The sequence below is a fragment of the Epinephelus moara genome, chromosome 13, assembly GCF_006386435.1.
Source record: "Epinephelus moara isolate mb chromosome 13, YSFRI_EMoa_1.0, whole genome shotgun sequence".
Classification (NCBI taxonomy): domain Eukaryota; kingdom Metazoa; phylum Chordata; class Actinopteri; order Perciformes; family Serranidae; genus Epinephelus; species Epinephelus moara.
The window spans coordinates 18,694,488-18,707,611 of record NC_065518.1 but is presented as its reverse complement, the minus strand read 5'-3'; the positions used below and the strand labels follow the sequence as shown (position 1 = coordinate 18,707,611).

General features: G+C 41.4%; 1 protein-coding gene across 1 annotated transcript in view; it reads left to right on the top strand.

Moving 5' to 3' along the window:
- The window catches only part of LOC126400092 (protocadherin-15-like), a 356,244-nt gene that overhangs the window by 156,026 nt on the left and 187,094 nt on the right, over window positions 1-13,124 (top strand). The window contains exons 14-16 of the mRNA XM_050060553.1: window positions 7,217-7,366; window positions 7,489-7,580; window positions 10,681-10,782. Of these exons, the coding sequence (XP_049916510.1) occupies window positions 7,217-7,366; window positions 7,489-7,580; window positions 10,681-10,782 (344 nt within the window). The remainder of the gene's footprint in view (window positions 1-7,216; window positions 7,367-7,488; window positions 7,581-10,680; window positions 10,783-13,124) is intronic.

Sequence of the window (13,124 nt, the reverse complement as noted above, 5' to 3'; positions counted from 1 at the left end):
TGGTGAAGCAAGTTAAGCTGTTTGACTGTGGGGTGGTGGAAATGTTCAACTAACCTGTCGACATCACAAACAAATGTGCAATTGATTCAACTCACACAGAACAATATGAATCTGAACAAACAGATAAGACCAGATAAATAATTTAACTAGATAAACCTGTACTGCAAATTTTGTTCGGACATTGTAATAAAGCTTTAGTATTTTAATAAATTGAAGGTGACTAAAAATGGCAAAGATATTTTTAGTTTTGGCAACCAAAAGCCGATGTCTTTAAAAAGATAGTGCTGAGTCCTGATATTGCAGATACCCCTATTAACTTTCTATACATTTTCATTTGAGTAATGGTACATGAAGTTTCAACAGCACAAAACCAGCAGCAGGCCTTATATGCAGGCAGGAGCAAGGTTATATTTTATACTTTATACCCCTCATTAATTTTCTGTACAGTATTATTTGAGTAGCCTTTAACGTTACATAAGGCAGGAGGGCAACTGTTGTGAGGGCTGCTGCTTTTGTCAGTTTGTTGGCAGTGGAACACCAGTAAAGCCACTGGGGACCAGCCATCTTATTTCATCTTTTACAAATGCTCCTACTGTACAGACACTGTTGGCAGCTGGCTGTCAAGAAATGTTTGCCCTCCAAAATGAGAGCTCCTCTGAAAACAGGCTCAATGTATATATCGATCTTTTCAATTTGTTTACCTATTTCTTCTATTAGTATTAATTTAAATGTATTTCTTTGTTAAAATATCGTCCTCTAGTTGAAAAAGTCCATACTTTTTTTGTTCCTTTTAGCTCTCCCCAAGCTGGTACTGCAGCTGCAGAAAAAAACAGGTCCTCATTTGACGCTCTAAAATCAAATCAAGGTCAGAGTAGGGGCATCAAAGCAGTTTGATGCGCCTCATAACGCTTTTGGTGCGTCTTCAGCCATTTAAAACAATAGGTGTACTTCAAAACCCGCGTGTCAGACGCTTTCAGCGCATTTCCCATTTTCCCAGTAGGGAGGGCGAGCGGAGAGAGAATGCATGGGATGGCTGTGCTTGTGAAAGAGAGAAAACAGACTTACTTTTAAGGGAGCGGGAGGTTACTGAGAAAATCAACAAGGGACATAGCTGGAGGGGAAACAGGAAGCACACACAATGAAAGATATGGAAGAAAAGAGACATTGATGGGAAGATCTGTGCGTTACACTTAACAGTATGCTCTTTCAAAAACGGGCAACGTTGACCTCCACTGCTGTTTGAATATGGATTTGATTTTACTGCCACCGTTAATTTATTTAGCATGACTAGCAGGGCTTTCATGAGTGATTGGCTAGTTTCAGGCCAGTATCTGGCTCTTCCATTGCTCAGTGCAGACATGAATGTAGAAAACAAGGCTTATTACAGAGGTTGCCGTCCCTCTGTGCTTACCTCTCTCCATCTTTGTTTCTGTCAGCCTCTCTTATGTTCCTTATGGTTGTGTTGTTCTGGTCCACTTTGCCCTTTCGAACTCTCTTACTCAGTGCTATCTAATTCAGCAGCTTCTTTATTGGTAGGACACAAAGAGGCTGCCTGCTGCCAAACAGTGTCTGCAGTGATGGACAGTACTTCTACTCACGTCTGAGATACTTGTATTTCACTTGAGTATTTCCATTATCTGCTACTTTATATTTCTACCCCACAACACATTAGAGGCAAATATTGTACTCCACTACATATATTTGGTAACTCAAGTTACTATGTGGATGAAGGTTCATGATACAAAATATAATCAACAACTTAATGACAATGGTGTATTACTATAGGTTAGGATGAGGTAAAAATTTGGGGGCAGTATATAGGCCGAATCAGAGAGTTTGTTTCCAGTAAGGTACAAATTCCCTGCACCACTTACATTAAATGAACAGCGCTGAGCAAATGCTGCCTCAACTGGTTAGTTTTAGCCACCTATAAAAGCACCACATATACAGAATCTTTCATTTAAAGTGTACGTTATCAGACAGCCTTTTGTGACACTGTTATCTCAAAGCCACCACACTCTATTGACAGAAGCAGTGATTTTAGGAGGCAGAATACTGAAGTTGCTGGTCTACCGCTGCCTTGATTGGTCTAAAGTGTAAGGAAATGAAAAGGCAATATTCCAACCATAGCATACACTTAAACTGATATGGATTTTTAGGTGGCTAACATCCATTTAGCTGTGGCCCCAGTCCACAGCAGTACATTGCTGAGCTTCCATGCCGTTAAGATTTGGTTTATCAAAGATGCTAGCAAAGCAATACAGTACATAAAATAAGTTCAGACAGCAGTAACATCAGATAGGTTGGGCTACAGTGTTTAACATTATTAAGATATACTTTATTAATCACGGAGTTGAAATTCGATTTTTTTCCCTCTGTTGTCATATATACACACAGGCCCAAAATACACACACGTGCACAAACAGGACCTATACATGCATTAAATAGGGGTTGGGGGTTGGGGGTTTGGTGCCTTCCTCAAGGGTATCTCGGCAGTGCTCAGGAGGCAGCTGCCAGTCCATACTCCATATTTGGTCTGGACAGGACCTTGACCCGACGACCCTCTGGTTCCCAACCCAAGTCCCTGTGGTCTGAGCTACTGCTGCCCCATTATATATCTTTATGTGATAGTTAGGGCTTCAAATGACAACAGAATTAAAGAAGTCTGCAGATTTAACATATCTCAGGAATTAGAACCAATTGCCAGTTGTCTACCTGGAAGTTATTGTTGTTAATGCGACGTCACTGTGATGCTGTCCATGAAGTATCCAAGGTTTCCCCCAGAAAGATTGTCAGAACCAGTTGGCAGGTATATTCTGATGGGGCCAGCGATAGACTTTGTTTTGATTTTGATTGAATTAATGCATCCAACTTAAATTAGAATAAGTTTTTTTTATGTGTGAAAAGCATTCACTGGTCTCATATACATATGGAATATGGTTTTGCATAGGGCCCCCAGAAAGATATAAACAGCCCTGCTAGCTGGTGTGTCTACTGGACAAGAAGAGCATGTTGCCAAAGACAAAAACATGATGGAAAGATCCCATTGTAGATGAAGAGGAGCAAGTAATTTAGTAAGTGGTTAACGTTAGTAACACGATTTTAGCTGTTGCAGAGATTTACCTCCTCATAGTTAATGTAAGGTTATCGTCAGCTCACTTATTGTAAATGCAAGTGTCAGCTGCTAACTCAGTACCATTAACTTTAATTGTACCATTAACTTCAAACAGTCTCCAGCCAACATTTGTATGTGGGGCCCATGTGGGTAGTAAATGGACTGTAAAATGGGCCCTATATGGGACTCCCCACAGGTTCCATATTGGCCCCATGACATTTGCCCATATGGGTGGGTTTACCCAGATAAGATGCCAATTTTGGACATGTACCCACTTTAAACCCAGGTAGCCCCAGCATGACCCATGTGGGACACACTTGGGCAAACCCACCCATGTGGGCAATTGGCATGGGGCTAATATGGAACACATGAACAATCCAATATAGGGCCCATTTTACAGCCCATTTACTACCTACATGAGCCCCACATACAAATGTTGGCTGGGTCTAATGCTAACTGGTAGTGCTAGCATTAATACAAGCAAGCTTACTTTACTGACTTAGAGTAAAGTCCCCCTTCTAGTTGTAGCTGTACCGTGGTGATTATATGGCCCCACTGTTACCAGCTGCAACATTAAAGTGATGAAGACTTGAACGCATCACTGATACAATCCCATAATCCAATATACATTATTTGCTTAAAACAGAATAGTTCTACACAGTGGAGTTGCTCCTTGTAAGTCTACCGCCCTCTGGGTATGCCTCACCATATGATGCTCAGTACAGCACTGATGTCTCATACAGCAGTCTGCTATCTGTCTGTAAGTTCAGCCTGGTCTTGCTGGCAGTAAGTATTCACGTGTGTGGGAGTGCAGCATATTGTACGAGTTTATGCCTGCTTGTGTTTGCATGCAGCTATTTGGAAGTAAAAGATAGGAAAAGCAGAGGGCCCGGTGTATTGATTGAAAGGCAGAGGTGTACAGTAATCATCATGAAAGCCTTGCAGGAGAAATTAAACTAGAGGAGGAGAGTGAGGGAGAGAGAGCGAGCTATGAGACATGGAGGATGATTTTCATTTTAAAGGAGTCAATCAGCTTCTTGGCAGATGAGCTCGCCGAGGAGATTGGTATCAGTGAAGAAGCTTCTGTCGATGTGCACTTTGATATGCATCGCAGACATTTTGAAAGAACACATTTCATTTGTTTTTTACATACAGGAGCGTGAATGTTAAAATGTTTGTGTGCTGAATGAAGGACAGAGAAGAACAACATCATGAGAACAGTCCCACGGGTGACATTAAACATGAACACAACACAAATATAATGCAACATGCAGAATTTTTTATTTTATTTCTCTTTTCAATCTAATTGGAGATGTGTAATATCAGCCAGCCCGCCCATCTTTACACGTTTGAGTTTTATCTCCTCGTTACTGACGCTTTGCAACATTTCAGGAATTGCCAGAACGCATAGTCTATGTTGCATTTTTTCTGTGCTTAAAAAACTTGAATTGGTGAATATGAATGAAGCAGATAATGACATGATTAGCTTGACATTTTGGGAAATGCACGTATTCACTGTGGCTGAGAGTTAAGGCTTTGACACACGCCTTTTTTGTGCGATCCATTCACACAGCATGAAATACTATGAGAACTTTCACACGGAATGCAAACATTACACAGCAAGACAGCAGCATGATTTTTTTTCTGGAACAAATTTGATGTTTGTGACCTTTTTGTACAAGAAAAAAAGGCATCAAACAATCACATTGTAACTAAGGATGTCAATGGTTAATCGGTTAACCACAGAGAATATTTTTGACAGGTTCCACATGTCTGTCTATAGGTTAATTTTGCTGCTATTCAGTTTACTGCCCTAAGCACACCTGGGTCTGTTGTGAGCTAGCTAGCTAGCGGCACGCTCATTCAGCCATTACCGCAAGTAATACCCTTAAAACAGTGGTTCCCAGCTGGTGGGTTCAAGTCCAAAAATGGGTTGTGGGTCCATCCTGAGTAGACCGCAAGTGACTCAAGAATATGTTATGGTTGTATGAAACACATTTTATTTTTAAGTACGGTAAATATCTGTCACAGAGCTTTTATTTTGAAGTGCCGTTTTCTGCTGTTGAGTTAGTGATTAACCTACAGCTACTTGACAAAGACAGCAAACTAAGTCGACAACATGACCAAACACAAGTATGACACTGAATGTATCAAACTGTGTGGGCCTTGAACTAATGACTAATGATAATTCTGGACCCATGGCTGGACCAGTTGGACCAGTCCATGTTCCCGACCCAACAGTGTCACTGTGGAAACATTGTGCCCACTCTTCAGTCACCTCCAGTTCACCCCAGTGAGTGAGCAGCTCAATGTTGACCCCTAAAACCCCTTTAGCATTATTGACTATGTTAACACTGTTAGCCGTGTTAGCACCACAAGTGGTGCTAACATAGTAAACAATGCTAAAAGGGGTTTGCTGTTCAAGATAATGTGGTGTACTACCTAGGGTGACCTGTTTGGAGACCAGGTTGCTGACACCAAGACAGCATTACTAGCTGTATCCCTGAATGAGCGGTGCCGCTAGCTAGCTAACATTAGCTCCCACCACAAAAGGCAAAACAGTTACATCACAAAAAAATTGAAATTTCACCACCACTAACTTTAAATGGATAGCGCTTAGACATGCAGTGCTACAGCTCAGTGAGTCAAGGGAAAGATGGACTAAAAGGAGCGGTCTTTTGTATTTCACTCTTTTTTTCCTGAAAAATTAAGCAGTTAATTACCAGTTAATAGGTGTTGGGCTTTTAAAAGCAAAATTAACAGAATCTGACATCCCCCATTATGACTATGAAAAAAAAACATGGAGGCTTCATAGTCTGAAGCAAGATCTTTAACCTTGACAAAGGCATCAATACCAGCTCTCCTCCTTAGGTTTTTACCTTTCACAACACAAGCCCTGGACATAAACACTGCTAAATGTTCACCAGGGGGAACTTAAATTCACTCAGAGCATTTCACTTAAAGGAAACTTGATAAAACAGCTTACAGTAGCTGAGGCTACTCAACAGGTTACCTTAGACAGACTGACACACGCTGCTTTGGGTCAATAGGATCCTCGTAGTTGTCGGAAATTTGCACCCCTACTGACGAATCTATTCACATTAAAACCTTTTACTGAATATGTGTTGAAGCTGTTGCAAATTCTCATCACTGCTGGTGTGAATAGTTTGATGCAAAATATATAGAGAAGACTATTTCACATTTTTGTGTTGTTTTTTCATCATGCCCCAGTGTGTAAAGGCGTTTCAGATGAGAATATTGACTGATGGGGGTCGGATGACTCCCACAGAGGGAAGATATGGCCAGATTTGGTTATGTGAGGAGAAGCAATTGTTCTCGATGCTGGTTGTATGAATAAAAGGAAAACAGTAGCTTAAGTGACAGGAAACCCCCTTTAATGTGTATTGGGAAGCTGTAGGTGTGTCAACTGATACTGCTTGTTTGTCAGACACTAAGAATTGTCATTATGTACTAATTCTTTTGGCTATTCTACATCGATTGCACTCTTAAGTTAGCATGAAGACACATGGCAGGAAAATGAACCTGTCCCAAATTGTCAAACTATTCTTGTAAGAAATTACTTCGAAGAAACTTCACATCATGAAAGGTATTTTAGATTAAATTTAATGTACATTGACGTTATGATTAAATGGGCACAAATGTTTGTTCATGGCTCATGTTTTATACATATTCTAAGCAGACTTATTAAAGGCGGTAGGGAGCAGCAATCACTGAGAGGAAATTGGAAGGTGAAATTAAATATAAGGGAGAGACAGCCGGGACAGATTACTTCAGAGACTTTCAAGAGTTTTCAGCTGCACCCACAAACACATAAATAAACCCAAAACAGGGATTTAGATTGAAAAAAGAGAAAACTAAGAACAACTCTACCTCAAAAGAAACAAGGAAACAAACAGACGCTATCAAGATGTCAAGGACATATTGAGTACACAGTCCGCCCACCTCAGGTTTCTCAAAAGGTAGTTTTTTGTTGCTCGGCTGAGTGTAACATTTTGTCAAAGGAGGAACATTTTATTTCTTTGCTCTTGTCAAGAGAGATACAGTATACATTATTTCTTTTCTCTCTCTGTGTCTCCCCAGCTTTCAGCATCAGACGGCGTCCAGCAGAGCATTCCAGTTACCGTGACGATAACAGTTTTGGATGCTAACGACAACACTCCGACTTTTGCTAATGTCTCTTATAATGTCAACCTGTTTACAGATATGATGCCTGAAGAAACTGTGTTACAGGTACGCACTGTCAAACACACACTATGTGTAAGTTCTAAGGTGTGTGTAGTATATGCAGCATGCTTTATTAAAGGATTACACCTCACATGGACGCTTTTTTGTGTTTGTTTGTGTCTTCTCAGCTGGTAGCAGTCGACTCTGATGCAGGTCCCAACGGTCAAGTCACCTACCGGATCTTAGCTGGTGATCAGGGACATTTTCTTATTAACAGCAGGTAAATATATCATTTACATTGTACTTATATTGACATTTTTATCTTAATGGTTAGTAGTGGGAAATACACTTTCTTGGGAAAACTTAGACGAGGTGATTGATGCCACTGTCATGTCTCTATGCTAAATATGAAGCTACAACCAGTTAGCTTAGCTTCAGAGATGCACTGTTCCACTTTCTCTCAGTTCCGAATTTCCACTGCATTGCAATTTAAAAGTATTCCAAGGCAATTTATTGGATGTCTAGGTTAAGTAGGCTTCACAAACAAACAAGTGCAGGAGTGCACATTGCTATGGCAACTCCTTTAATGATTTGGAAAAACTTAAAGATCAAATCAAGTGCAGAGCAATTCATTATGAACTACTTGTAAGTAGATTTCTATACGTGAGTTCAAAAGTAGAGAATTTCAAAGAGTTCAATGGCAAATTGACAGCTCCTTTATAAGGTTTTCAAAGTGAATATGTGAAATGAAAGTGCGAGAACTGTGTAGAGAAATAAACACCTACACTATCAAAAAACCATCATATTAGTCAAACACCACAAGCGTTGAGTGGTTGCTGTGGTTTTTCATGCAGAGCGTTGGAATGAATCTTTATTGAGAGCACCACAAGTGGCCCTTGCTGTTTGTTTAAAGAGGTGAAGGATCGTCACTGCGATAAAACAAATGGCAGGCTGTATTTGCCTGGTTGAAAGCCAGAAAACAGTCACTGTGAAAAGGTAGTAATGTGTTGTTTATGGGCCCTTGAGTCCCACTCTCCTCGACCCACTGTGTTCTTGGCTTGGAGCAGCAACTTGACCACCATGCTGAAGACACTGGCAAGACCATCCTGATGAGGTGAGCTCAATATTCTGTTTCGCTCGCTGTAGCAGTCTGGACTCGGTGCCGCCCAAAAACTTTCCAGATATTAAAATCCAATCGGGGTAAATCTGGGATCTGCAGCGTAGTTGGCAACATAAGCTGCAACTCTAGCACTAATTCTAATGTTAGTAATAACAGCAATAAGTGAAGTTACTGCAGATATAAAGTCAATAACAACAATTAATTAACAACAAGAGTATCTACTTGTGGGGTTTCTCAGAGGAAAGGATGTTTTGGCCATTCTTCCAATGGATTTAGCAGAAGCTTAATTTATCCACTGGCTTTGTTGGTGATGAAGATGTTCCCCAGTGTTTTGTTACACTGATTGGCTGAAGGACTTTGTCCGTCAAGGCAAGTACTCCCACCCACTGACAGTGTTTGGGGCTGCACCAAGTCCAGAGTGATACAGAGACTGAAACACAATGTTGAGCTCATGTCATCAGCATGGTCTTACCAGGCTAAAAGACACTAGCATAGCTAACTAGTTTCTTTGCAGCCATCCCACCATGGCCGGGGGAACATTCTCTGTGCAGGTTTAAACTGTGATTGTAAAGCACAAAGCAAGCCATTCTTCATATGAGTTGTGCTGAGTGACATTAAGGTCTTTTCGGATGGTAAAGCCCAGTTCAGACCAAAGTTTCGCAATGAGACAAAACCATTTTAGAACTTTGCAGAGAAAAGTTGCAGCAGTGTGAATTGGCCCATCTCAGCTCATCAAGTTGCCAGTGGCTAGTTTTAAGACGTGATGCACCTCACCTGTTTCAACAGCCAATCAGCTTGAAGCAAAGTCAGCTAGCCAAGACAAACAAACTGTCAGCAGATGGCATGTTTGCTTACTGTGGCATCCTCCGAGTCCATCTCATTTACATCCCAGCAGTTATTGATTCGTATGTTGGTCTAGGTCGTCACGGTGTGTCGGTGTCAGATGGTTGGTTCGCTGTCACATGCACGTACTCAACTGTTTAATGGCCGCTGGTTATTTATTATGAATATGGTCCATCTGAGGCTCCGGTCATTTTATTTTCTTGCCATTTCATCACTACTAGAAATGAAATTGTAGCAAGTATTTTACAATTACTGTCCTCATTCTTATTTTAAGAAGCTACAAATTATATTCAGCTACAAAATAAACCAAAAAAAAAATGGAAATCAGAAGTACAGAGAGTTGTTGCTATGGAGATGATACATGGTCTTGTCTAGTTGCATTGACGAAAGCGGCCAGAACTGGGCTTTAGCAACACTTTGCCTGCATACCCGCTTGGATCCGCTGGACACAGTGAGCTCCTCATGTGTGCAAAATGTCCAAAAAAAAGTCCAAAAATATGCTCAGTGATTAATGCCAGGTGCTTTATATGTGGTAACCAACATCAGACTATGGAATCTCGAGCTGTACATGGACTGGTGACATCAGTCCGATATCCAATGAGTGAATTACGTCAGTATTGGAACCCTATACAGAAATTGAATCAGATCGGTCCCAATTATACTTAGCTTAGCATAAAGACTGAAAATGGGGTAAAGGACTATCGAAGCTCTGTTTGTAACTAAGAAAATAAAACACCTACTAGCACATCTAATGCTCCTAGTATGCACGTAGCAGCAAGTCCATCGCCTTCTATTTCACAAGCACAGCAAATGACAGGGTTCTTACAGTCATTTAAAACCTGGAAAGTAATGGAGTTTTATAACATTGTTTTCCAGGCCTGGAAAAGTCATGGAATTTGTAAAATCCTTACAAGTTTTTAAAAAATATGGAATTTTGTTGTGTGTAATGAGATATATTGTCACAGTAATCTTCTGTGGGTAACCTTCCACATAATATAACAGCAGATTTATTTTATATAGCTGCTCATGTAATGTAGCTCTAATATGGTGATGTGAGGTTTTGTTCAGCATCATGTACGTTACTTCATTTTCTAGCTGTGTTCCATTTCTGCCTCCATGTATGCCAGCTGCATTTTTTAGATGGAGTATTGTCTGTGTTATGTATTGTTAATGGTCATGGAAATTTTAGGATGGGTCCTTGAAAAGTCATGAAAACACTGGAGTGAGTGTTGGGCTCTGAGCACTGCCAAACACTGATGACCTGCAGTCACTGGATGTATCCTGTATAGGCACTGATGGAAGTCTGCTGCTGCTGCTCTGCTAACACATTGCTTTCGCTTCACAGGCTGTGTAGACATTATGCAGTGTGAATGAAAGTGTCCATAATCGTGTAATACCAAATGAACTGTTTTCACAGTACTGGAGTCATTACCGTGGCACCAGGTGTGGAGCTCAGTGTTGGGCGGAGCTATGCGCTGACTGTGGAAGCCATGGACAATGGGCCCGTACCTCAGAGACGGTAAGAGTGTCTCCCTGTCTGCTTCATCAGTCTTTTCCTCTGTCTGTCGGGAGCTGAGGCTTGAAAGGTCATCAGATTTCCTGAGCTTTCACACTCATTGTCAGATACTCCACACTGGCACTCTCCGACTTTTCGTGCCATTCTCCCCATCTGCTCTTCCTTTGCAGGTGAGCCATTTTCATTTTTAGAAATATATCATGAATTAGTTTTATATTGGAAAATGGCAAGAAAAGGAGTTTAAAATTGATAGTGTAAGCGTGAGAAGGAAAGAAGCAAAGCAAAACACAAAATGAAAGGTAATGAAAGGGTGCTTCACTGCTAGTTACCCTCTTCTTGAGAAACGGAAAGAAAATTATACCGTCTGCATTTCAGAGAAGGGACAATTTCAGCAAATGCAGGCACACATGGTGTCTAGAATAAATGCCACAGACGGTAACAAAAACAAAATGTAATACACTCTGGCCCTGTCACAATCTAAAGCACAAGGACTGACTTGATAAGGTGACAGTTTTTTTTATTTCTGCTCTCCCTTGCCTCCTGTTTCCTGTCTCCTGCCCCTCATCTCTCCTTCATGGATTAAATCAATAAGGAGCCATAACTTTCAGCAACTCACAAACTCAGGCAATTCCCAACTTGGGTTATTTCATGGAAAATGCAGCTGCTCCCAATATTTTTTAACTCTGTGTGTATTGATTAGGTAGCTAACGTCTGGCAGAGAGCTGTTAAATTGTGAAATTTTAGTTTTAGCAATTACCGTGCAATATCTGAGAAGAGAAGCAAATCCAGCCATCGAACCGCTCACCCACTGGAACATGGTCAATCTACATCGCTCTGTAGCAGCTGCAGTGGCACAGAGTTTGATTCCTTTAGTGTTTTTCACTGCACCATGACTGACTCAGGGAACATCAGAGAACAGGGCCATGTGCTTTTGCAGGTTGCAAAAAAAAACATGCACATCGTCTCTCCTTTTCATTTTCTTGTCTTCTTGTCTTCTTTTATTTCATCTAATACAGAAACACCATAAGGAAAACTCTAAAAAAAAAAAAAAAAACATATGAGAAATTGGCATCAATGAAAACAAAAGCCATACAAACGGAGCTCCTGCGCCAGCGTGAGCAACAGCCTGTTGTTTGCTGATACTCCACACACACTTGGGTGTAGCGCTTTGTGTTTTGCACTTTGGAATATCTCAACAAAAGGATGAATTAAGACTGCAGTGTCCTTGCAGAGAGGACAAACAAGCCAAGTTCCTTGCTCTTCAAACACGAAGCAGAGAACAGAGGCAACACTTAGTTACAGACACACGGGGACGTTTAATAAAAAAAAATTGTTAGAGGAAAAGGCACAGTGCAATACTGAGGCGACGGTCGCTCATTAGGTTGGCTGGTGTGAGAGGCAGTTAGTTTTATAGGTTCACGGAGGCTGAGCCGGTCAGTGGGGAATGTTCAGGAAGTCACTGAATAGTCAGATGTTTAATTTTAGCTGTCAGCGGCCAACGGTGCAGATTTCTGTTCATCAGTCTCCTGATGAAAATGTAATCAAGTTTAATCAACTCAACTGGCACCTGGTCAAATGTAGGAATGTAGGACAGCAGAATGAACGTTTTGCATGTGACGGTTGGTCCGTCAGCGGTTACCACCCCTCTGAGCATTATAGAGCTCCACACTAAACCCCCTTACTGCTCTGAAATGGGGCTGGGCAATTGATAGATGGCACTGATTAACCAGGGTGGCTGTGGCTCAGAGGTAGAGTGGGTCGTTGCCCAATTTTAGGTTCGATCCCCAGCTCCTCCTTGGGCAAAATACTGAACCCCAAATTGCTCCCGATGGCTGTTCCATTAGAGTGTGAGTGCATGTGAATGGTTACTGAGTAGCAGGTGGCATCTTGTATGGTAGCCTCGGCCACCAGTGTGTGACTGTGTGTGTGAATGGGTGAATGTGACATGTAGGGTTGGGAATGATTAACCGATACGACCGGATATCTGGTTTGACAAGCGAGAGATACGGCTGCGTCGGTAGCAGCCTCCTCAATCGATACGAATTAGCCATGAATCCTTAGATGAATCGATTGTAGAGTCATGAATCGGGTATCGCAAGACTAGCAATTGGTTGACTGGCTTTAACAGTTTGCATCTCTAAAACAACGCGAGTGACTGGCTTTAACAGTTTGCATCTCTAAAACAACGCGAGAACCAGCGGCATGCTCCATAGCAGGCATTACTGACAACAATAATGGATGTAAACATCAGCGCCAGCTTGACCGGTGGAGCTGAGGAACAGAAGCTAATGCTGGTTGGATAAACCAGGGAGCAGCCAAGCCGCAGCAGAAACTAAAGGCGAATC